Source organism: Corvus kubaryi, unplaced genomic scaffold (assembly GCF_017639235.1).
Source record: "Corvus kubaryi isolate FWS band 111438036 unplaced genomic scaffold, C.kubaryi_AGA036_p1.0 67, whole genome shotgun sequence".
In the NCBI taxonomy this organism is placed as follows: Eukaryota; Metazoa; Chordata; class Aves; order Passeriformes; family Corvidae; genus Corvus; species Corvus kubaryi.
The window spans coordinates 4,634,668-4,658,156 of record NW_024582055.1 but is presented as its reverse complement, the minus strand read 5'-3'; the positions used below and the strand labels follow the sequence as shown (position 1 = coordinate 4,658,156).

Sequence of the window (23,489 nt, the reverse complement as noted above, 5' to 3'; positions counted from 1 at the left end):
ATACACCAGCAACCTATAATTCGTCATTTTGAACAATATCTTCTTTTGAGACAAAACAGGCCATATCAGCAAATGGCACACAGCAGGGAGTGTGTCATTGATTCATAAACCATAAAGGAAAGGTAAATAACAGCTTCTGCTTTTCTGTACTATAGTTTGGTCATAGAAAAGACTGCAAGAGTGACTTAGTTTGCACATGCTTTTTGGGGGCTGAGATTTCTTGCAAGAGGTTTGCTTCCTCCCTTTGTTGTTAGTGACCATATAGCTTTCACATAATGTCACATTCTGACTGAAAGTAAGGAATGATGAGTGCTTAGGCTGGCAGCCAGATCTGCCTTGAACTGCACTGTACCAATCATATCACCTTATATCTCTGTCTCTTATTTCCCCCCCCAGAAGACTGATACATTGATATTTTACTACTGTAAAGATGCCTTTAATCGTGTTGGAGAAAGTCTGCTGGAAGTTTGTAGAAGGCAGCTATTGATAAATGCAGAAGATGCTGCTATTAATTTCTCACAAATGCTGATATTTCAAGCAATGTGTTTCTAGATAGGTGTGGATATTTTCAGCTACAGAATGGTTTTAAACAGAGCAGCTGCATCTCTGCTTCCTATGCAATTACTTGTAAGAGAAACAAATCCCGGTAAAGCACACCATGGTGGTTTTGGGGTATAGTGCTGTCCCTGTTGCCCTATCACCATCTGTCCATTATGAAATTATGTTGGTAATTATGTTGTTGTCACCATTAACACAATGAGCTAGGGGAGGCATTTGAGTTGTTGCCATTTTTAAAATTATTCAGGAGTCTTTGCCTGCCTTATTTTTCTTCTTTCCACTGTTTGATGACTTTCTCAGAAATCTTTCAGATTTATTACACTTGTACCTAGAAAATACTTTTTTTACAGAAAAGTTTTGCTCTGCCATTCTTCTGTTATACTTAGGAAATAAAGGGAGGTGCATCACACCCTATGGAAGGATCAAACCAGGCTGAGATTCAGGAATCTTAGGTGTGGTGGGGGGGGAGGAAATGGTACAAAAAAACCCCCAGAAACAAAACCCCTCAGCATTGTTTCTTAGACCTCTCCATGATGCCCAGGTTTGTTGCTGTAATTTTCTTACTAAGAGTTAATGAGTGACTTTCTTTGCTTTTTTGTATTAAATTTTGCCGACTCTGTTTCTGTTTTCCTGTCCTTTAATATCATATAACCATTTAACTGTAAACCATTCAAAGTTTGTCCTCAAAATACTTTTTCTTTTTTCCCAATTGTCTATAAAATTACTGAAATGCTTCAATTGTGAGCATACAATGAATGATCATCCTGTAATCTGTTCCACATGGATAGTGGGCCAGTTTGTACATCCAGTACATTCTTAATCCAGTTAAAACCAGGAAGACTGAGACTGTTGCAACCTACAAGGTCTTTAGAAAAAATGCATTTTTAAAAAAAAATCTCATGCCACATCATAGACACCCTACTGAAGACACAAATCAAAGGAAGGAAAACAAGGGGAAAACGCAAAGAAATTGAGCTTAGGTTCAATCTTCAAAAGACAGAATTATATCTTTTAGTTGTGTATTTAGGGGTTCTGGAACTCTGTGAAGAGTTTCTGAATCTTTTATGGTTACACTTGAACATTCATTCTGATTCGTTTTGTTTTGTTTTTCCTGTGTTCCTCAGAAGGGAACTCAGCTCTTCTAAAATTCCTCCCATACATTTTAAGTATCCAGAGACTTGTAGTAATGACCAGTGGTGGTAAACTTCCAAAGGATCAAAGATCTGGCACGATCAGGATAATAACTGGAAAACCCAAGTGCTATAATACAAGGGCTAGCTGAGTCACTTCAGTTGGTACATCAGACAGGGACCCGAGCAAGGAAAAGTCCTTTGGTTTCTCCTATTCTTGAAATACCATGGGAACCATTCTCTTGTGGTACATCTGCTTCCTGCCACACTGAAATTAAGATAAGCAGAAGTGCCAGTGTATTTCTTTCTCCTTTTTTTTTTTAAGGTTTACTAAGATTATCAGAACTCAAAGTTTTTACGTGATTGAAGGGAGGCTTTAGTTTGGTCAGTCTCTGTGTGGAGCAGATCAAGCAGCCCTCCTGACAGCTGTGTTTGTGTTGCAATTGTCAGCTGCTGGTGATATTTCTGACCCAGTAATCAGGGCTTGCTTAGAACTATCCACAATAAAACCAAGTCAGTGAGAGATTGGCTGTGGCGCAAAGTCGGGTGTTGGGGGAGAGAGATGAAATAGAGGAATATGTCAGGATCTGGGCTGTTAAAAGTTCTCATTATTGATTGTAGCAGCCAGAGAGTGCAACTTCATAATTTGATGTAGTTTCTGCATCTAGGGAAGATGTAGTGGATGTTTAGGAACCAATAAAAGTCAAATCTCTGAATTTATGCTCAAATAAAACACTCCATATTCTTTATTAAGGAAGATGACTGTAAGAATCCCACATAAGCACACTGTTCCAGCTATTCCAGCTATTTCTGTGAAAATCTGGGGGTTTTCACTTGATTTCTCTTCAGTGCACAAGGTCATGTATGTAGTTACAGATGTGGTGAAATGATAAATTTCAAAAGGTGAAGGTCTTTTTAAAGACCTTTTAATTAGTCTTTAATGCTTGATTTTCTAAATTTGCTGTGTCAAATCCAAAGTCCAACTGCTGAGGAAGAAAATTCAATAGGTAAGTGAGGGAAACAAATATTGTTGGCTGACATGAAGAATTCTATAAACTGAGTTTCAGCCACCCTTCACATTCTTAGGCCAAAAGATGTATGTTATTCAGCTATTTAGAATATTTTTTGAGGTGAAAGTTTGTAGTTACATATAAATTTGAATCTTCACAGTTTGGTGAAGAACCAATATAGGGCTTTTTCTTTGGCTTCAAGAAGGGCTTTGTTGCAAAACCTCATCACCAGAAACAGCAATTTTTTCAAGAAGAGATAACATAGGCACGTTGAATGTAGTTGGGCAGAAAAACTAGATTTTGGAGGCATGCAGGACTTTCATTTTTGTCCAGGTATAGGAGTTGGTCCAATACCCAGTGCATCAGCCTACTGTTATTGTGTAGGACTTTCTTAATAATTGTAGTAAAGGTTGCACAGGCAAGGTGGACCAAAAAGATAACTGGGGAAAGATATGCCTGAAGATACAGCTGCCAAAATAAAAATTCTGATGTATGGGAGGAAAGTGGATAAAGGAGGGCTGGTGTGCCCAGTGAGCTGAAGTTCTTAACCCTGCCACCGTAGCCTCGACTGTCAGCTGGCTCTGCTGAGGGCAGCCACATGAAAAGGTCCATCTGTGGCCACAGAAAAGAGCCTTTCTGGCCTCAAGTGGCCTGTGGCCGCAGGGAAGGGGCCCTCCCTGACACCAGATGTGAAGCTGCTGCATAAGCCTGCAGTCTGCAAAAGAGGAATATGGTGAGGAAGGCATTTCCCTGAAATTTGTACGAGGATGCAGAAATACTTGGAATTTCTGGCCTCAACAGTTCCTTGCTAGCACCCTGTTGATGCTGTGGGGGAAAAAACCTTTAGGCATTTCTGTAAAATGGCCTTGTACTTCTAAACGTGAAACTGGAAAGTAACACGTTGGCCTTGTGTGTTTTATTGGCTACAGTCTATTTAGATTCTTGTAGGGATTCTTCTCAGAAAGGTGCCACATATAAAACCCTCATAACTGCAAAACATCAGTCAGCATTCAGTCCTGTATCTTTAATTCCCTTCCACTCACAGAAAAAAAATCTGTGCTTTCTTTAGTGTCTCTAGCAATGCTTTTTCTACCATGGCTCTGGGTAAAGAGCTTTTCTTTTGCTGTTTGGGCAGCCTTCAAGTGATGGGGGGGATTTATCATACTGTCCTGATGACTGCATGTGTCTTAAATGTCACACCTGTAACTTTAATTAGGTGATTTATTTAATTTAGAGGTGTGACATTCCCATTCTTGAACTTCTAATGCTTGCTTGCATTTTCTGACTTTATCCTTTTTTTTTTTTTCTGGCATGGACTGAAATGTTCTTACCGATTCAATCCATTTCTTATTACATGGCAGTAGACCTCATTTAATTAAATGCAAAGTTATAAACCAAATGGTTCCCAAATGTATACTGCTTTGAGTATTTAAGAAAAAAAATATCCAAAAAGAAAAAAAAAACCTCACTAGCAAGTGTTTGCCAAGTGTTTGTGTTGGTTTGGCAGGTATTTGGAGTTGAGTTTGTAACCAGAGGTAGTACTAGATGCAGAAGAAGTAATGTCTTCATGAGAAAGTCACCCCTTTTATCTGGGGAAATGCCATAGGGCCATGTGTGTGTGCATATCCAGCATCCATGGAAAGGGTGGGTGCGTGGGTGAAGGAGCTTTTCATGTGCCTTAGTGCCAGCCCAGCTCTGCCTTGGTGCCACTGGATTGCAGTTTCTGGGCAGACCTGGGAGAGGTCCTGGTGTGCTAATTAGGCCTGTTGAAATGGAGTTCAAAATAACTCATTCCTACAATCAATCTGTTTTTTAAACTGTTTGAATATTGACTGAGCTATACATGTTACTCATTAACCAGTACTGACAAAATAGCCTGTATTTCATTACGGTTCTGGTGGTGAAGGAAGGGAAAAAATAACTGCTTGTGGCATTTCTTATCAGCTTTAGCCCTTGTACCAATTTGATGTTTATCTCTCATTTGCTGTGAAGTTGGATCATATTGGGTTTCCATGTTTATGATTCTGTATGTTTTGATGTGTGTTTCAAAGTCAGTGTGCTGTTACTTTGTTAAATTAGCCAAGGTTTGAGTAGGGCTTTCCCTAACCCACTTTTAATTCCCTCTGTTGCACATGAGACCGTGTCTCTTTTGAGGGAGCAGAAAATGATGTAGTGCTTAAATCACCTTAAAATACTGATTTCGGAAAGAATGACAATTTTTGCATGGCTTGCTTTGCCTTTAGAAAAACTTTTTTTTTTTTTATCTTCTGGCTTGGAAATGTCAATGTCCTGTTCTGGCTGGTGGCCTTCTGCTGGGACAAGATTGTTTCTTTTCAATGTCTTTCATCCGGCCTTTGCAAGAAAAGTTAGATGTAACCACAGTAGGTAACGCATTTCCAGACAATGCCTTATTGTCTGCACAGGCTGGACGCAGAGACCTTGCATACTACTTAGAATCAAGATTAAATTACCAACCTTTTGGGCATTTTTATGTAAAATGCTCTTTATTATGGTTTTTTCATAGCTAAAGCATGAGTCACTTGCAAGCCATAATAGATTTTGGCTATGCTGCATGATGAAGTGTTCTGGATGCAGTGAAACATTTAATCAAGACTCCAGGCAGTGCAACTCCCAGTGGTCACCTTAACAGATAGAAAAAAAAAAGGGAGAGAAAACCAAACAATTATGACACCTTTTCTTTAGCACTAGGATTGATATTTGGTAGAGACAACAGAGGGAAGTAGCTTCTTTTTGATTTTTAATTTTAAATGATGGTGAAAGCAGATTTACACCTGATTTAGACTAGGTGTAGGGAAGACATTTTCCATGATGGGGGTGGTGAAACACTGGCACAGGTTGCCCAGACAGGTGGTGGATGTCCCATCCCTGGGAACATTCAGTGCCAGGTTGGATCGGGCTCGGGGCAATCTGATGTAGGTGAAAATGTTCCTGCTCATTGCAGAGAGGCTGGACTAGATGGTCTTTAAAGGTCCTTTCCAACCCAAACTATTCTATGATTCTATGATTTTTCTTATAGTTAAATCACTGAGTTTTTGATCACTCTGATCTCCCAGCATTTTATAGGGATGCTTTATAAAAGGGTCTTGGTTGCAAAACATCAGATCCCCTTACTGAACGTTACATAATACGATATTAACTCCAGGAAAGTTACACAGTGTTAAAATACTAGAGTTAGAGCCCGCAGATTGAAATTACCCAGGAAATGCCAGCACTACATATTAATCATAATAAGATATATAAGGCTCCATGCACATTTGTTTAACGGACAAAGCAAAACATGTTTCCAAAATGCATTGAGCCCTAAGTTTCAAAACAATTTCAAGGCTGGTAATCAGTAGTAATTCCTGATTCTGTGAGGAAAAAGGAAATATTTCTATAATCCCTATTCTAAATTACTGCTGTCTTAGATAGGGTTGATGTTTGCTTTGGGGTGACTGCAGTGGGCAGTGGTGGGGCCTAGGACAGCTTTCACGTCCTGTCTTTCATTAAGCTTGACCTCAGACATCAGAATTAAGTCTTTTAAACCTGGCTTTCTTTAATTTTTTTTTTTTCCCAAACAGTGCCTTTTTAGCACTTTTCCCCCCACATTTTCTCCCCAGCTGCAATCTTCCCCCTGTTAATAGTGGGATTCTTAACAACATTACATTTCTATTTAACAGGTTTGCTGGCCTGCAGCACAAGAGACTAATGTGATTTTTATTGTGCTAGCGTGCGCTGGGATTGTTTGCCTCCTGGAAAATGGGATATTCAGATGCCTCATTCAGCCTCAGTGATTGCCTTGTCCCAAGATATTTTCTTTATAAATGGGCTTTCCATCTTGTTGTGAAAATTGTAAATGTGTGTGATCTGTAGTTCAGGTTTTTCACCTTCCTGAGCTCTGCTATTATTGGGTATTGAAGTAATTTTAAAGAGTAAGTGTTTATTTTTTACCCTCAAACTTACTGTTTCCCAGTGATTTAGAGCAAGGTGGGAAGCTGGTTCCAGATGGGCTATGGGATTTTATCTTATTAGAAATTTTGCTGTAGATATTTTCTAGGAATATATATGTGTGTGTGTGTATATATATATAATTATATTTCTTTTAGAGAGCATTTTTCTTCTTTTCTTTCTGAAAAATGCATTTTCAGAAATTCACTGTGCTCTGATGCTTAATCTCCCCATTCCCTTGCCTCTCCAGTTTGGAGGAAGCACACATGCACCAGTCCTCAAGCACTGAGTGTAACCACAACCTCACTGATGTGCGTGGCCAGTGTGATCACTCACGACAATAGAAAAAGGAATCAACACATGCCTGTGTGTTTTCCAGGATTAGGGAAGGATTGTTTGCTGGATGCAGAGGCTGAAGTGATGGAGGCAGGACTAGTGTTGGCCAAGTTCTTCAGTCAGTTACATGGATGGGGTGAATTAATAGTTGTATTCTTTCCTTTTATGATCATGAATGATATTATTTAGAACGTTTACCAAGGGAGGGGAAATAAAATCCTTTCGCTTTTATTCAGTTCAAATTGATAATGTGCTGCCATGGTCTCCAGCAAGGAAGAAAAAGCTCCTTAATTTTTTTTTAAATGAAGGATCATCTAATGACTTAAGCATGAACAAAAGTCTTCAGGGTGATTCGTGCCAATGCTGCTCGTAGATTGTTAGATGGTATCTCCTGAGAGAGGCAGTGAACGTCACAGCAGCAAGCAAAGGGAAGAAGAATGACTCAACACCATATAAATTGAAAGAAAAGCTGTTGCCTTTCCACTCTGTTTGATCTTTAATCAAATAGTTGTAGCGTTTGAAGAGGTATCGAACGTGGGAGGCATCTGGGAGTTCCTCCCTTCTCAGATCATGTTCTATCTATAGATCTCTGATCAAGTGTGTGCCATGGATAGTGTGGCTCCAGGCAAGAATTACTCTTTTGGGACTCCCAACTTAAAGTGGGGAAACTTGCTGCTGCCACGTGAGCTCATTCATGTTTCCTGTGTCATCTTTTTTCCTCCTCTCCTTGTCGTTTGATAGGTAGAAGAACTTCAGAAGACTGTTCTGTCTGTAAACCCTCCTGACTTTGAAGCAGAAGAAAACTAAATGTTAATAACTGTAATAAAACAGAAGGCTAGGGTCTGGCCAAGTGAGCCCATTGGTTTATGGAAGGTGCTATGATTGGTTAGAATTTGGCACGTTGCCTTGCAGGGCAATGTTTTATTTTACATGCCTTTGTAGCTCATAAACCCAGTCACTAAAATAATTTCTTTTTCCAGAATAAAACTCTCATTTTAAGCTTTTTATGTTGAGCATGGAACTTGTCTAGCCTGTTCAGTAATAGTTACCTGGGGTACTAATATTTTTGAAGTGGAATTTGTGGTTTTGCTCTATGAAATGAAACTTCATCTTTTACCAACTGTTTCCTAATCCAACAAATTATTTTGAGTAAGCTTAAGAATAGTTTATGTCCTAAATGCTTTAATAGATCTACGTGCTTTAAAACTTGAGGTCTTTGGTATGATTCCTGTATCTGTTAACAACTGAGGTTTGTCTAAATGGAGAAAGAACTATTTTTCTTACATCTACATTCAGAGTAAATTGAGGCAGAACTGTTTGAGGTGAGTGCTGCCCTGCCTCAATCTGTTCTGAATATGTTTAGGGGGGAAAAAAACCACAAGAGGCTAATTTGAGCAGCAAATAAGAATCCTAACAAGATCAAGGCAATTAATACTTCTTCTGCTTTGAAAATGTCTGTGACAACAGGCTGCAGCAATCGAATTGTCACAGATGAGGATGGGCTGGCCATCTGTAACTGTGGCAGAGGCAGGGCATTATTGTGAGAATGTTATTAAGCCTGGGAAGGAGAAATTTGATTCATGCACAGGGAAATTTGTGGTATTGTTTGGCTTTCTATATTGCTGATCTCTGTGGTTTGCTGTGTGTCCGTGTTTTTGCATCTTAGCTTGAGTCAAACATAAAACAAGCACACAAACAAAACTACTAAAAAAAACCCCACCCAAAGATGGTTTGCATAGAAATTGATATGTAAAATTACTGTGTTTATTTTACAAGGGTTAGTAAATAAACAACATGTATTTGTCTGAAGAATAAGCTCTGAGGGAAAGCTTTGATTTTCAGTCTTTTTTTCTAGATGTATTAAATGTGTGAAGGAAAAGCACTATACTGGAATTTGTACCAAAGTAGAGTAATTTTGTGGAGATTTGCGTGCAAGGGAATTGAACAAAGCTTTCTGATTTTTTTCATTTTCCCTTGAACAATAGAAGTAAGACAGTATTATGAATTTATTAATCAGTTTTTCCAGTCTTAACAGGTTTAGAAGAGTCTGTAACTATTTGTGTTCCCATGGCTTCTGCAGAAATTCAAGGCTTTTCAGAGGAGCAAAGCCCCCATCAGTGCTTGGACCACTGGAGAGAGCAATTAGAGAATTCAAAAGGAGCTTCACTACCTTTGCTGCTTCTGTATTTTATTATATGTGAGTCCTCTGAGTGACAGTCAGAATTTTGGGTCCTGTATTAAAGCAGCTGTTGATACAAACAGGAATCAAGCAGTTGTCAGATGGAAAGTTGCAGAAGTTTTTGTTGCATAATGCAGTACTTTGAGTGCTCTCAGATGGTTGGTTTGTATCTGTCTTACATCCTAGATTTGCACTGAATGACGAGTTTGAGGTCAGGGAAGAATATTTCCCATTTTGGATAAATTTGGAGAAGGGGGTGGTGATTATCCCTTTCCGTGTAGCCTGGGCATGTTGCTTCCTGCAGTTCTACAGGCATTAGCATGTAATGGTTCCTTGCTTCCAAGGTTTGGATAAATCCCTTCAGCTCCCTTGTTTTCCATCCTGTGGTGTATTTGAGGTTTCAGGCCTTTGGTTTCCTAGATATTTATTCCTGTACTTGCTGCTCTCACTGGTGGGTGGTTTGCCATCAGTGTGAGCTGAGAGCACAGCACATGATCTGTAGACCCTTTGAACATGACTCTGTGGTGCAAACAGCTGGTGTTACCCCCAAGACCACCTTGTCTTGCCTTCGTTAAGTCCGAGGCAGAATTACACTTAATTTTTAATTGGTAGCATACGATGTTAATCAAACCATGTATTTCCTAAAGTGACACACATTGACATCTATATGCAAATGTGAAGTGGGATTAGAAAGATGCAGTTGGTTGGGAAAAGGTTTAGTTTAGATCTTTGATTAAAGCTTTGTGGAATTTTCTTTTTCTTCTTTCTTTTTCACAGTAGAGATGTGATAAGATACGCTGCAATCTTCCAGTGCCATGTGGCAGTGCAAGATTTTTGTGGTTGTGGTTCTCCTGTGGGCTTCTGCTTCGTGTTGGAACTTGTGGAATAATTTCAAAGTGAAATTAATTTCTGAGCTCCTGGACATTCAGTTTACATCAGATCTCATTCAGGATCTATGCTCTCTTAAATGAAATGTAACAGACTCTTGTTTTGGGGAAAATGTGACATTTTTTCTCAAATCTTTCTCAAAGATGTCTTAGACCAGGCTGGATGGGCCCTGAGCAAACTGGTCTGGTGAGTGGCATCCTTGCCCATGGTGGGGGGGGGGGGGTTGGAACTACATCATCTTTTAGGTCCCTTCCAGCCCTCAACATTCTCTGATTCCATGATTACTTCAGTGAAATTTCTGCAAATAGGTCCATCCAAGGATCTTATTCCCTAGTTCTGTGTGTAAGCTGAAGTAAAAAGATAGCTGTAGATGCAGATGTTAATTAGACTTAGCCAATGGTGAATAATGAAGCAATACACATTATATAAGCCCTGTGGATAAGTAATAAATCATGGTACAAATGCTCTTAAAAAATGTTGTGTTCTTTTCTAAAAAATTCTCATTCTTATTTGAGAATTTCTTATTTTTATACCATCTAAAGCACGTCTTCAGTATAAAATACAGTTTCTTTGTTTCCTAGTGAACTGATTTTTCAGATTAAAATTGCCTCTTTTATTCTTCTCCTTTTTTTCAGTCCTCTGGAATCTGACTTTATAATTAATTTATTTGTCCCCCAGTACTTAGCCATCTTATTCTTGGATCCTCACTATTTTGCATCATTCAAGCTGTAGGTGATGCACAGCTCCTATTCCCAACCCCCCAGAAGTTGTTACATATTTTTCATATGAAAGGATAATCTCTCATCATGGAAATGGGTTCTGGCGGTGAAACTTCACCCGCAGCTGAAGCATTAGCTGTGAATGACATGTATGGTAGGAATAAATGAACTGCAGAGCTGTGCAGCTGCTTTACCTTGAAACCCTGTCTGAGGAACTGCTGCACTTTGGGGAGGAAAGCAGGAAGAGTGTGCTGTGCCAGTCCATGGGCAAGGAGGGCTGGCAAAATCCTTCATCTGTCATTTCTACCACTTCCCTCCCATTTCTGTGATTAATTGTCACCCAGATGCAGCATTCTCCTTGAAAACCAGCCTGGGCTGGTTTGTTCTCTGAAAGTTTGTGTCTGGTGAGGTGGTTGTCAATCACTGCTCATGGTGCTCTGCTCAGCACTCCTCGTGCTTCTGTTATATCCCTGTTGTCAGGGATATAAATTTAATGACAAAACCTTCTGGATTAATCTGTCTCAGGCTGTGAATTGTGTTGTGTACCACTTGTGAATGACCAAAGGGATTAAATAGGGGATAAATAAATAATGGTCTTCTATAAAAGACCACTGTTTTGTCTCCCCTTCCAGCAGATACAGCTACTATATTAATATTACACTAATAATAATATTAATGTAACATTTCCTCTGTTTTTTGGAACATCCTGGTGATCAGATCAGAGGAGCTTGGCAATTGGTGGTTCCTATGAAAACAAAACAGAGAAGAAAATCTTATGACGGGGGACTAGAAACAGTTGAAATCATAGACTTCGGATCACCAGCAATGTCTGTGTTAGGTATATACAGAGCGACCCAATCCATATATTTTCATCTAAGTGTAGTAAGAGTTCTTCTGGATAAGGGCATAGGAGATTCTGTAGTGTAAATAATATTTTGTCTGTCAAGTTAGGTACCTTCTTTAAGTTATCCACACCTTTACCTTTCACCTTTCTCTTTTCCTTGGTAAGACTTCTTTCAGCTACTAATTTTTTCCTTAGTGGGTCTTCAGAGTTTGGTGACTGTTCAATATTTTGGGTCCAAAACCTTACATTTTTTTTCATGATCAATCTAAAACAGCTGTGTCTTCTTTTTCTACTTCGGAATATCACATTCCAGACCCAGCAACAAGAGAAAACGTAGCTCTGCATCTTTTTGAATTAGCATCAGCAGGGCAGCAATCTTGCTTATGAAAAACTGGGGATAAAGATCACGAAACAACCTTTCAGGAACTATCATTCTTACTTGGAAAAGCATACAAATATGGCATGTGAAAAGAACATTTGTTGAGTTTTGGATAGGCAAGGAGAGTAGATGCTAGTGGGTGCTCCTTAAGTAACGTTTATGTTTGCAATTAGAGGGGAGTTTTGCGAGAGAGAGAAAAGCAGATTATTTGTTATAAAATATATTAAGTGCAAGGGTGTTTTTTCCCCTCTTGGAACGGAGAGTTGCCAATATATAAACATTTCAGAGAGAATTTTACACCACCTCATCTTCATGTCAGGCAGCATTTAATGGTTGAACGATCTCCTGCCCCAGCACTTGGCAGTTATTCTCCAGGGGCTGACTTTGAGGATTACAATGACAGCCTATCAGTGGATCTTTTCCAATATAAACTAGACTAGGACCATTTAAAATCAGTTGCTATCAACAAGTCAAATTAACTTTATTTGTGTTAGAGGTTTTCCTAGGAGTATTTTATAACAGCGTGGAATTTTAATATCCGGACCGGCTTTTCCTATTGTTGGTGTGATTTGGGAATGTGCTAATTCATGTGATTAAGAGCAATTTACCTGATGTCTTTCAGAATTATCTGTTTAGTAACATTCAGGTCCTATCAGCATCCAGCACTCACTCAACTTTTTTTCCCATTCCTGCTTTTTACAGGTAGAAATAACACTTCAGGATATCAATGACAACCCACCAGTATTCCCCACAGACATGCTTGATCTGACAGTAGAGGAGAATATAGGAGATGGATCCAAAATACTGCAGCTGACAGCCATGGATGCTGATGAGGTAGGAGCATGGTTTCAGTTTTGAATGTTGGTACTAGAAGTGCCATTCTGGACATGTTTTTACCTGTTCCCTTCATCCCTTTGTGTGAGCTTGGCCTTAGGAATCATGGCATTCATTCACAAAATTCTGTCCAGTATCATGGAGGTCTAAACCAGATTTGAAACCAAGATGATGTAGTTGAGCCCAGTTCCAAAGTGTGCAATAAAATTATTCTGAGACAAGCCTTGGAGAACAAGAAAAATTCTGATAATGCCTGCTTTCCCTTTGACTAGACCTAACAAAGATCAATATTATCCCTTCCAAATGAATGTTTTATTTTACCAAAAAGAGGGGAAAAGAAATAATGCTTAAATGTGTGCTGTGTCCATGAACCTGTTTGCAAAATAGTTATGCCCACTTAGATTCATTACTAGGAGAATGATGCAACTAAGGTGCTATGAATAACTTAAAATACTGTTGATGCATTCATTTATTTTAGAAACTTAAGTTACAAAAATGTTAATCATGTTATTTTTGTTTACTTGAACAGTTTCTTTCCATGAGGGAAAGGCCTAAAAAGTCAATATACTCGTGCAAAAAGTTTGTGTTATCGTTAAAATATAAAGTTACACTTGAAAACAACAAGCAGCAGTTCTTGTTTTCAAATAATAGGGCAATTCAACCTCCTCAAGAGAATTTTATTCCTGGCCTTTTTTGTGTTAGCTTGGTTAGTCTTCCTGTGATTGTTAATTGGTGTACTTAATCTTACTACTACAAAGGGAACCACAGGAACACCCCCGGGAATGGTTCTAATGTGATTGTAAATATTTTGGTTTTCTCTTTATTTTCCAGTAGTAGCCTGATATACGGACAAAACCCAGGATTTTGGAAAGGTGCACATCTGTAACAAAAATTTTAGCTGTTTGCCTTTATTTTAGGAAGCAGTAAATACTGAACTACCACTCTCTGATGTGGTATGGCAAATATATGTAAGATTATAGCAGTATCTTATGCTCCAGCCTCTTTTTAACCATTCCTGAACTGCACCTAATCTGTTACCCATTCTGAAGCACTCCATCCAGTGGAAAGGGATTTGTTACCCTAGAGAGAAATCAGTCAGTCTTTTTCTCAAAAGGAATGATTTCAATTTCCCTACCAGAACATTTGTAACTCAAACTCTTTACAAAGAGCCCAAGTTTTCCTAGCGATGTGCAGTTTAGGGTCAAGATACCTTTTTATTCCCCGTGCCCCTTTTTGAAGTTGAGGGCACAGTATAAACCAGTATCACACATGGCTGTGGTTTTAGCTGCGCTGTGTTAGGACTCTGGGTGGTCAAACACAGGGTGAAGAATGCGGTCACCTCTGAAAATTCTCATGAGATGTGCTGGCTAAGCCACACAATTGGAGGAAAGTGTGTTGACAGCCCCTAGGCACACCTGAGCACATAGCTGAAGCACTGCATGCAGCTCTTCAGGGCTGGGCACCTGTAGAAGCCTGTTTTCTTTCTAAATTTCCTTTTATCAGTTATCTTAGTCTGGCTCTTTGAAACAACACCCCAGAGAGAAAGTTTGGCACGGGGCACTCTGGTGAGGTCAGGTAACTACTGCTTGTCTCTCCTCTCGCGAATAGGAGCAGGTGTTTATCTCTGTTAATTTGCTTTTTTAGGCAGGAGTATTTGAAACAGCCATAGAATTCCTTTCTGCCTGTTCTCTTTGATCTGCTGTTCATTGCATAAGTGCCACTGGCGTGTCAGCAGCAGGTTTCAGCTGTGAAACCTGAGCTCTGGCCTGGCACCAGAGGAGGGCACAATAAATATCTGCTTGCATTTCCAGGCACCATCAGCACACAGGGTTTAGGTACTGTATCTGGTGTTAGAGGCTACCAAACCTTCAGTGTCCTTAAGCCTGTCTTGGAAAAAGAAGTACATGACATTTTTCTATGTAACGTTATTTTTTCTTAATTTTCCTTTCAACCAAAATGCTCAAAGTCCACATGAATGCTTTTTTTTTTCCTCCCCCAACAACAAATGAAATTTTTTGACCCAAAAGCAAATGCTTTTGACTTGCAGCACAACCCAAGAAATCAGAACTGTGATTTTAATGATGTGTGATTTATCACTTTGGGGCTTTTTATTTAGGGGGGTAAATATATATCCATGCAGAAACTGACCTTTGAGGGCTGCTGCAAGCACGGCCTCCATGAGTTTCTCCTGACCATGAGCTGTGGCCCTTGCCATGCGTGGCGGCTGGAAGAGCTGCCACATGGCTGCCTCAGGTCTTCCCTCCTTTCATTCCTCCTTCCCTCCCTCTCCTGCTTGCTCCATGCCATCTCCAGAGAGCAAGAAAGGCAGAGCTGATCCCACTGCCAGAGATTAAATTAAATCTTCAGACATAAAAGAAGAATAAACATTGATCCTTATTAAGATGTCATGCTGCTCGGTGATGCTGGCTTGAAACTAAAACAGGTAACAGAGGTTTTTGGTATTGACTGGATGAAATCCTTTTATGAACAGTGGAGCACAAAGTATCTGGGTAATCTCATCATTTCATGTCTCACAAATAAAAACTGTGTGCATATGTGTCTTTACTGTGGGACTGAAGCAGGGACTGGGCAGGAAGGCTGTTTATTAAAGGAAACTGGAAAAATAATCTCCAAGTGTAGTTACTGGAACGATCCCTGTCTTACTGCAAGTTATGATGTGGTTTTCCTGGCAAATGATGTGATTTGACCACTTCTGTTCTAACTTAGGGAGCCAATGCCCTGGTCACATACACCATTATCAGCGGTGCAGATGATAGCTTCCACATTGATCCCGAGTCAGGGGAGCTGATAGCCACCAAGCGCCTGGACCGGGAGCGCCGCTCCAAGTACTCCCTGCTGGTCCGTGCTGACGATGGCCTGCAGTCCTCGGACATGAGGATAAACATCACTGTCAGCGACGTTAATGACCACATCCCCAAGTTCTCCAGGCCAGTCTACTCCTTTGACATCCCAGAAGATGCCACTCCAGGTAAACAGGAAATGGAAATACCACCACTGACCTCTCAAGTGGTTGCTTTCTTCTTTTTAAGGTGGTTTCGTATGCAAGAGTGTTTTCTTGCTTAAAAGGTGGGTTATAAACTAGAAAATATTTAGATCGAAAAGAGTTTTCAAGTACTGTGCTCTATTATATGACTCCAGGTGAAAAATGAATATTACTTCCAAGATTTTATACAGATTGCTAGTAGAAAAGCAGTATCTGCCAGTAGCATCTCAGAAGCTTATTGTAAAACATGAATAAACCAAGGAGATGCAAATGACATGGTGATAGCTTTTAAGCTTTTATTAGGGCTTTCATAAGCATGGGAGTCTCAGTTTGGAATAACCAAGATCACCCCTGTGCCTCAAACTTTTGCACTCTGTCCCACAGTCCCTGTCCAAAAATTTGGTGGTGTTTTGCATTAAAGGTTTACAGAGTAATCAGCTGTGCCTCAGGAATCTGATCTGGAAGTAATTGAGATGTCTCTACAGCACAGAGTGCTTTGGTTGCTGATCCCCAGCCGTTCTCTCTTTTCTCTCAGAGCCTTGAGTCTTCTGTTCTAGCAGGAATGACCCTGGAAAAGGCAAGCCTAATTCCCTCCACGTTAAAATGAGACTTCTCTCGTTAATCATTTTTAGGGTGTACATTAGTGCTTTATACCCAGCTTAGCAGTGATGGATGCTGAAGGAACAACTAGGCTGATTTTCTGTTAAAGTACTGCATCTTCTCCTGTTCTATTCTCCAGCAGTCCTGGAGCAGCTGGCAGGCTCACCCAGAGGGGAAGGGCCCTGATGTTTCCCCTTCGAGGTTCCACTTTCTATCCCAGACAGTAATCCCCATTCCTCTTGTTAAAGGAACATTAGAGCTTGAGTTAATCAATGGGGTGTGAAAGATACCACTGTATCCAGCTGGATTAAAGGGGGTTATAGCACTCTTCTTTGTTCTGATGATATAAGCAGTTTTCATTGCTTGAAAATAGTTAACTGTGCTGCACGTAGTTCATCTGGTTCCAGGGAAAGGAAATTTAATGATTTATTTTCTTGGAAATGAGCTGATCTTAATTATAATTAGTGTTCGAAATACTAAAAAGTGACACTTGATTTCCAAATTCTAGTCAGATAGGTCAGTCATGCGAGGGCAGCTATGCAGAAATGAAAACACTGGCACAAATTCACAGGGCGTTGAATTTCAGAAAACAGCGGAGAACGGACCCCTATAAGGTTTCTAGTTTTCTAACCGCAGTTACCCTGCAAAGGCACTGTTTCAAAAAGCAGAGCTGGGATATGTGGTATGTACTCATATTTTGGTTTCTGCATTTGGAAAGAAATATCTAGAAGGTTCCAGAACTTGTGATTGTCTGCATCAAAGAGAGGGACCTTTGAGTCATAGAAAGACAATACCTAGCAGGAGAAAAGATATTTTTGCCCCTATTGATGTCTAATCTGCCTAAAGATAAAAAACCATTCCTGACCATTGCTTATGGTGTTTGAGTAGCCCTTTAAAGCAACAACATGTTGTCCCTTTCAGCTTTGAAAAAACTTTTGCAATGGTTATTCACACAGTGTTGAGGCTTGAATTTCTCTTGGAGGACATCTCTCATCTGTGGATCTGCTTGATGGTGAGCTGGCTCTGGGCAGCCCAGGGAGCTGCCTGTTGCAAGTGCCTGATGGTGCTCTGCTGTTGTGCCATGCAGGTTCCTTGGTAGCAGCCATTCTTGCCACTGATGATGACTCGGGTGTCAATGGGGAGATCACGTACACCGTAAGCGAGGATGATGAAGAGGGAATCTTCTTCCTGAATCCTGTCACCGGGGTCTTCAACCTGACCCGAGCCCTGGACTACGAAGCACAGCAGTACTACATCCTCACTGTCCGTGCTGAGGATGGGGGAGGCCAGTCCACGGCCATCAGGGTGTACTTCAACATCCTGGACGTCAATGACAACGCGCCCGTGTTCAGCATGGCCTCCTACAGCACTTCCTTGATGGAGAACCTGCCCCCGGGATCCGCCATCCTCAACTTCAGCGTCGCTGATGCCGATGATGGTAGGAGTTCCCTCACACTCTGTATCTGTGATCATAAAGCTGTCTTTCACCTTAGCAACCTATTAGAAGACTTCCTAAAGAGGGAAAATTAGGACTACCCGTAAGTCGCTGCTCTCATATGCTTAAATTCACACTTAAAGTAGACCTAAGTCTGGCAACTCTTTTTCTGAAAGTTCATTGTAAGTTCTAAAGAGGGTTGTGGTAATATCAGATGTTATCTGCAGCCATCATAAACGTATTGTAACTTGTAAGTCTATCATGAAGACAATTGTCATCTACAAGGTATTGATAGTGGAGGTTAAAAAAACTTGTTGAAAGGGATCTTGGGAAAATTTCTCATTAAAATAAACTTTAATCTTGGGATTGTTTATGGCATCCAGAAGGTGTTAATGTGTTGGAGTGTAAAAGGTATGATTTTTATAGCTTGCTTAACCATTTTGCCATACAGTTTGTACCCAAGCAAGAATAATTATAGAAGATGACCATAAAATATGTAAACATCATTCCATCGTGTACCGCATTTTCTGAAGTGTCCACAGACATTACCCAGTGTGACTTAATGCTAAACTCTTCATTCGTAACACTCACAGTGACTTTACAGGTGAAGGTTATTTTTGTGACATGTTGAGCAACCTTGTCTCCTCTCAACTTGACAAGGGCTCAGCGGAGCCCACGGAAGTGTCTCGCACTGAAATGTCCTTCAAGGACAAAGCCACCTACATGCTTCGAGGAATCCCTGTTTGTGCACCTAAATTGACTGACCCTATCAAGATTACTCAGTAAAGCAGTTTTTCCTCAGGAAATACTGAGTTGCTGAACTCCAACATTTTTGTGGGGAGATAAATTTTGTGCTGATGGATGGAACTTTCCATGGTAAAAATTGCGTAACTGGTTTTGAGATCAAACTGAGGAAGGGAGAAGAGATTCCATAAGATAAGCCAACAAATCAGAAGTCAAAACTTTGTGATACTGGCTGTTCTTGCATTAATCTCTCTTTCACCACACTTGTTAAGGCTTTTATTTTATGGAAACTAAACATAAGTTGGAGGAGGAACTTGTGCTTGTGTCATGCATTTCCAGGGAAGGGATTTTTCCTTCAGACTTGTAGATAAATGGGTTTGTGTCCATCTCCTCCTTTGTTTCTTACTTTCCTGTCAAGACTACAACACTTGGTTTCAAATCCTTTTGGAAGTTAATTTCACTTCACCCTTATGGGTCTGTTTTCCTTTTCTCTTGCACCTCATACATTAATTTCCATCTGTGCACAGTGGATGGGAACTATATCATAGCACTAACATATCAATTCACATTCATCACACACTCAGTTATCAAGGAGGCAAATGAGTATTTGAGGAGCAATGCAATGAGAAGTCAGATATCTTGCTTTTTATGTTTTCTGGCACACTTGCTTTTCTAGCAGGCTGGATTTAAAATTAATAGGGCAGAAATATCATTTCAAGAGCGTGCCAGGTTGAGTTCTCCCATAAGACTGTAACTGAAGCAAATGTTATGATCTATTGTTGTTTCTGTTTCAAGCTCAGACTTGTTATCTTGTGTTGTCTTATATTTATCTAGAGCACTGAAATAGCTAGTGCTAGTATTATACTCTTCTCCATGTGCTCACAGATAATGCACTCAATACAAATATAATTTCATTGATTATTTATGTTACATGATCCCATAGTTTGAAGGAGCTCTGAAAAGACATTGTTTTATAATGAGGCATGGCTGTTGTTTTAGGAGAAACACTGATAAAGGACAGAAATATGGTGATAGTGAAACTGCTTCAATTTTCGTTTTCTTGTTCAGCACACCCCTTGGGAAACAGCAGCTGTTTAGCTGAGCTTGGACTGTGTCATGTACAGATCCATAGTAAATATCAGCTACAGCTCTTGGATATTTAACAATGTAGTAATATAATAATATATGCTAAAGAACTCAGTTACCATAAAGACATTCATTTTGAGATTCAGATTTTTTTTTTTCAAAGAATTAACAGGAAAAATATCTGAGGAAAGCACACACACATTTGTCAGTTTGTTAAAAAGTATGGTAAGGTATTCCCCCAGGCAAAGCTGGTGTAATTTCTCAGCTAAACTCTTCAGATATTTATAGAATGGCAGAGGCGAAGTAGTTTTGTTGGGTCTTTTTTTAGTCTCATTAGTAAATAAATAAAAATAGAAACAAAACCCTTTAGAGTGTTATCATGAAATTGGTGACTCCATGTCTGTCTTTTCAGTGTTTTATCAGATTAAGCATCAGATTAAATAAACCTAAAGTTCAACAAAGAGGATGTCTATACAGTCTCCCTAAGAAAAGCCCAGTTCCAAACCTTGGAAGGGGGGATGGACGAGGTGCACAATGCCAGCTTGGCATGCTGTTAAAAAAAAGAATAGTTCCCTAAGTGGCCTTCCTGGCTCCACTGATATTTAGGCAAATCTTCTGTTTCACAGTTTAATTTATATTAGTATTACCAGCATAGAAACCCATGAGAATACAGGACAAAGAATGAAAGGTTCATGGAGGTGATAAGGAAGAGCAAACTAATTTTTTCTTAGGAATGAACACCATAAAAACACTGGGGTGGGAGGGGGTGGAGGAAATAGAGTATTTTTTAAAGTAATTTTCTTTTGCAGGACCCAAATCCTACCCATCTCCAAAAATCAACAAAAATCTTGAATTGCCGGAAAGTACTTTACTGAAATCAAGACTTTTATGCATGTAATTAGTCATTTGAAAATAGAACTGAACAAAAATCAGAGTAGCATTAAACTTTCACCATCTTTCACTTGATCGAAGTAATGGAGAAACACTAATATCTGGCAGATAAATGTATTAATGTTTTAAATTGCATTCAAATATTTTGTCTTTCATGTTTCATTCTATTCATTTTATAATTTAACTCCTACAAGAGGAAAAAGAGAGGGAAAGATGGCAATTAGAGTAGCCACATGTAAGACTAGATTTCTCAAGTCTGAGCATAATAAACAGCAGAGATTAATAAGTCTAATGCAGGAATAATTTTATTATCATAGCAATTCACTCGGAGAGAAAAGAGCTTCTGAGTAAAAATGACAAAATGCACAGCAATCAGTGAAATGGGCAGCTTGGTTTCTTTGCATGAACAAGCTAGTTTGAGGGGTAAATTAGTAGCTAATGGTTGGTTAATTTACTGACCCTAAACACAGTCTTGAATATGCAAAACAAGAAAAAAAATTTAAATTAATTAAAATAGGAGTAAGATAGAGGAGAAGAAACCTTTCTCACAATTGGATGTTCCCAATAATTAGTTGTTCAGAGTGAACTGTGGAATCGAAGCAATAACACACATTGTTTCTTACGTGGAATATGTAAGGATATTTCACAACCCTGTCCAGGTTCAGGATGTATTTCCCTTACTGGAATGATAAATCTCTCCCCTGACCATAATTGCTAGTTATGTTTTGATCATGAGATGAGTGAGGGCTGTTCATCTGATATTTTGGAATACCATGCCATATATGGGAAGCATACCTTTCCCCACTATTCACTCTTGGCTTGCTCCAGCTAGGCTTGGGAGTTTCTGCTTGTGGCTTTTTTAATTGAGTGGAAGAATTCATGAAATAATTACATTAATAATAATGTTGCTTGGTTGAACTGGGAATAATGGAGGAAACCAGATGTTCAATGAGCAGCAGAACTACTAAGTCTTGGTTTCTGAAGGAAAACCCTTCAAATCCTTTATCCCCAACCATTTTAGATGGGGAAAAATTACTCGTGGTGCCACCGTGCAGCTCCTGCTGAATGAAATGCAGAGATGAACCCTGCCAGACATTCCCTCTGCGGCCTCTCCAGTTAACATCCTCCCTCTCTCTTTCATGAATATTACCATGTCCGAAAATAATCATTTCAAAGGCTTCTTCTCCACTCTGAAACTTGCCTGAAATGAGCAGATGGATTCAAAAATGGTGATGAGGAAGCTGAACGCTTCACGTGGTTGTATAGGAACCACGTGGTTCATTTCCATAGGAAAATGAAGGAAAATTTCCTGTGGAAACAAGGCTAGAAATATTGATACCTAGGTCAGTGGGATGAATTCATATTATCTACCTTTCTTCTCCCTCCCCAACCAGGCCCCAACTCTCAGCTGTCCTTCAGCATCGCGTCCGGGGACAGCGCGGGGCAGTTCAGCATCGACAACAGCGGCGTGTTGAGCATCCGGCAGCCTCTGGATCGGGAAAGCCAGTCCTTCTACAGCCTCGTCGTGCAAGTCCATGACATGGCCCCCCTCCCAGCCTCCAGGTACACCAGCACAGCCCAAGTTTCGATCATCCTGCTCGATGTGAACGACAGCCCTCCGAGCTTTATCTCCCCTAAGCTGACCTACATCCCGGAGAACACGCCCATAGATACGGTGGTGTTCAAAGCACAGGCGACTGATCCCGACAGTGGTCCCAACAGCTACATCGAGTACAGCCTGCTCCGGCCTCTGGGAAACAAGTTCAGCATCGGCACTATCGATGGGGAAGTGAGGCTCACTGGAGAGCTCGACAGAGAGGCCGTGGCCAACTACACCTTGACTGTGGTAGCCACAGACAAGGGCCAGCCATCCCTTTCTTCGTCTACGGATGTGGTGGTGATAGTCCTGGACATTAATGACAACAACCCGCTCTTTGCCCAAAAGCTGTACAAGGTAGAGGTGTCAGAAAATACTTTGACAGGGACGGATTTAATCCAGGTGTTGGCTACAGATGCAGATGAAGGGACAAACGGGCAGGTCCGCTACGCCATCATGAGCGGAGATGCCAACAGTGAGTTTCGGATCGATTCTGTGACAGGGGTGATAACTGTGGCCAAGCCTTTGGATAGAGAGAAGAAGCCCTCCTACACACTGACTGTTCAGTCATCTGACCGCGGGAGCAGCCCCAGGACCGATACCACAACAGTCAGTATTGTTCTGAAGGACGTCAATGATTTCATTCCCACATTTGAGCTTTCTCCCTACTCTGTGAATGTCCCCGAGAATTTGGAGACGCTCCCAAAAGTTATTCTGCAGGTAGGTACATTCAGCAGTAAATGTGTGTCTCTGACAATTAGTGGCATGCCTACATGGTATTAATGCCCAGTGTCCTTCCTCCAAAATTAAAAAGGGGCAAAACATGGAAAAGCTGCCTCTTGGCTTTAATTGAACTTGCAGTCATTGTTGGCTTGTTTTTCTTTTTTGTTTGTATGGGTGCGTTTTTTTTGACCAAAAGTTAATAATATGCTTTGGAGTTCTGTTTGTGTTTTCCCTACCTATCCTCACGCCTCCACTGGGACTCTAAGAGTCTGCTCTATCTCTCATCTCATTCTCAACTTCCATGCAACAAATCTATCAATCTAGTCACTGCCTACATGGGATGAGGCTGTGTGCCAAATATTGAGAGAGAACTAGACGGATTCTGACAGCAGGACATGCAGTGCTTGCTCTCATACAGAGCTTAGCCTATACAGGTCATTTGTGGTTTTCACAGAGCCCCAACACAGTTTTTCTGTATTTATGCTCAAGAAAAATAGGTAATCAGCTATTTAATATTTTCAAACTATGTTTTTTAAATCCACCATCACTGTGTTAAGTTTTTTTTTACAATTACAGCTCATTTA

The 23,489-nt window shown here is 40.2% G+C and overlaps 1 protein-coding gene across 1 annotated transcript in view; it reads left to right on the top strand.

Moving 5' to 3' along the window:
- FAT4 (FAT atypical cadherin 4) overlaps positions 1 to 23,489 on the top strand; it is a 126,432-nt gene that overhangs the window by 50,124 nt on the left and 52,819 nt on the right. Inside the window, exons 2-5 of the mRNA XM_042048511.1 lie at positions 12,694 to 12,825; positions 15,553 to 15,814; positions 17,517 to 17,867; positions 21,980 to 22,902. Of these exons, the coding sequence (XP_041904445.1) occupies positions 12,694 to 12,825; positions 15,553 to 15,814; positions 17,517 to 17,867; positions 21,980 to 22,902 (1,668 nt within the window). The remainder of the gene's footprint in view (positions 1 to 12,693; positions 12,826 to 15,552; positions 15,815 to 17,516; positions 17,868 to 21,979; positions 22,903 to 23,489) is intronic.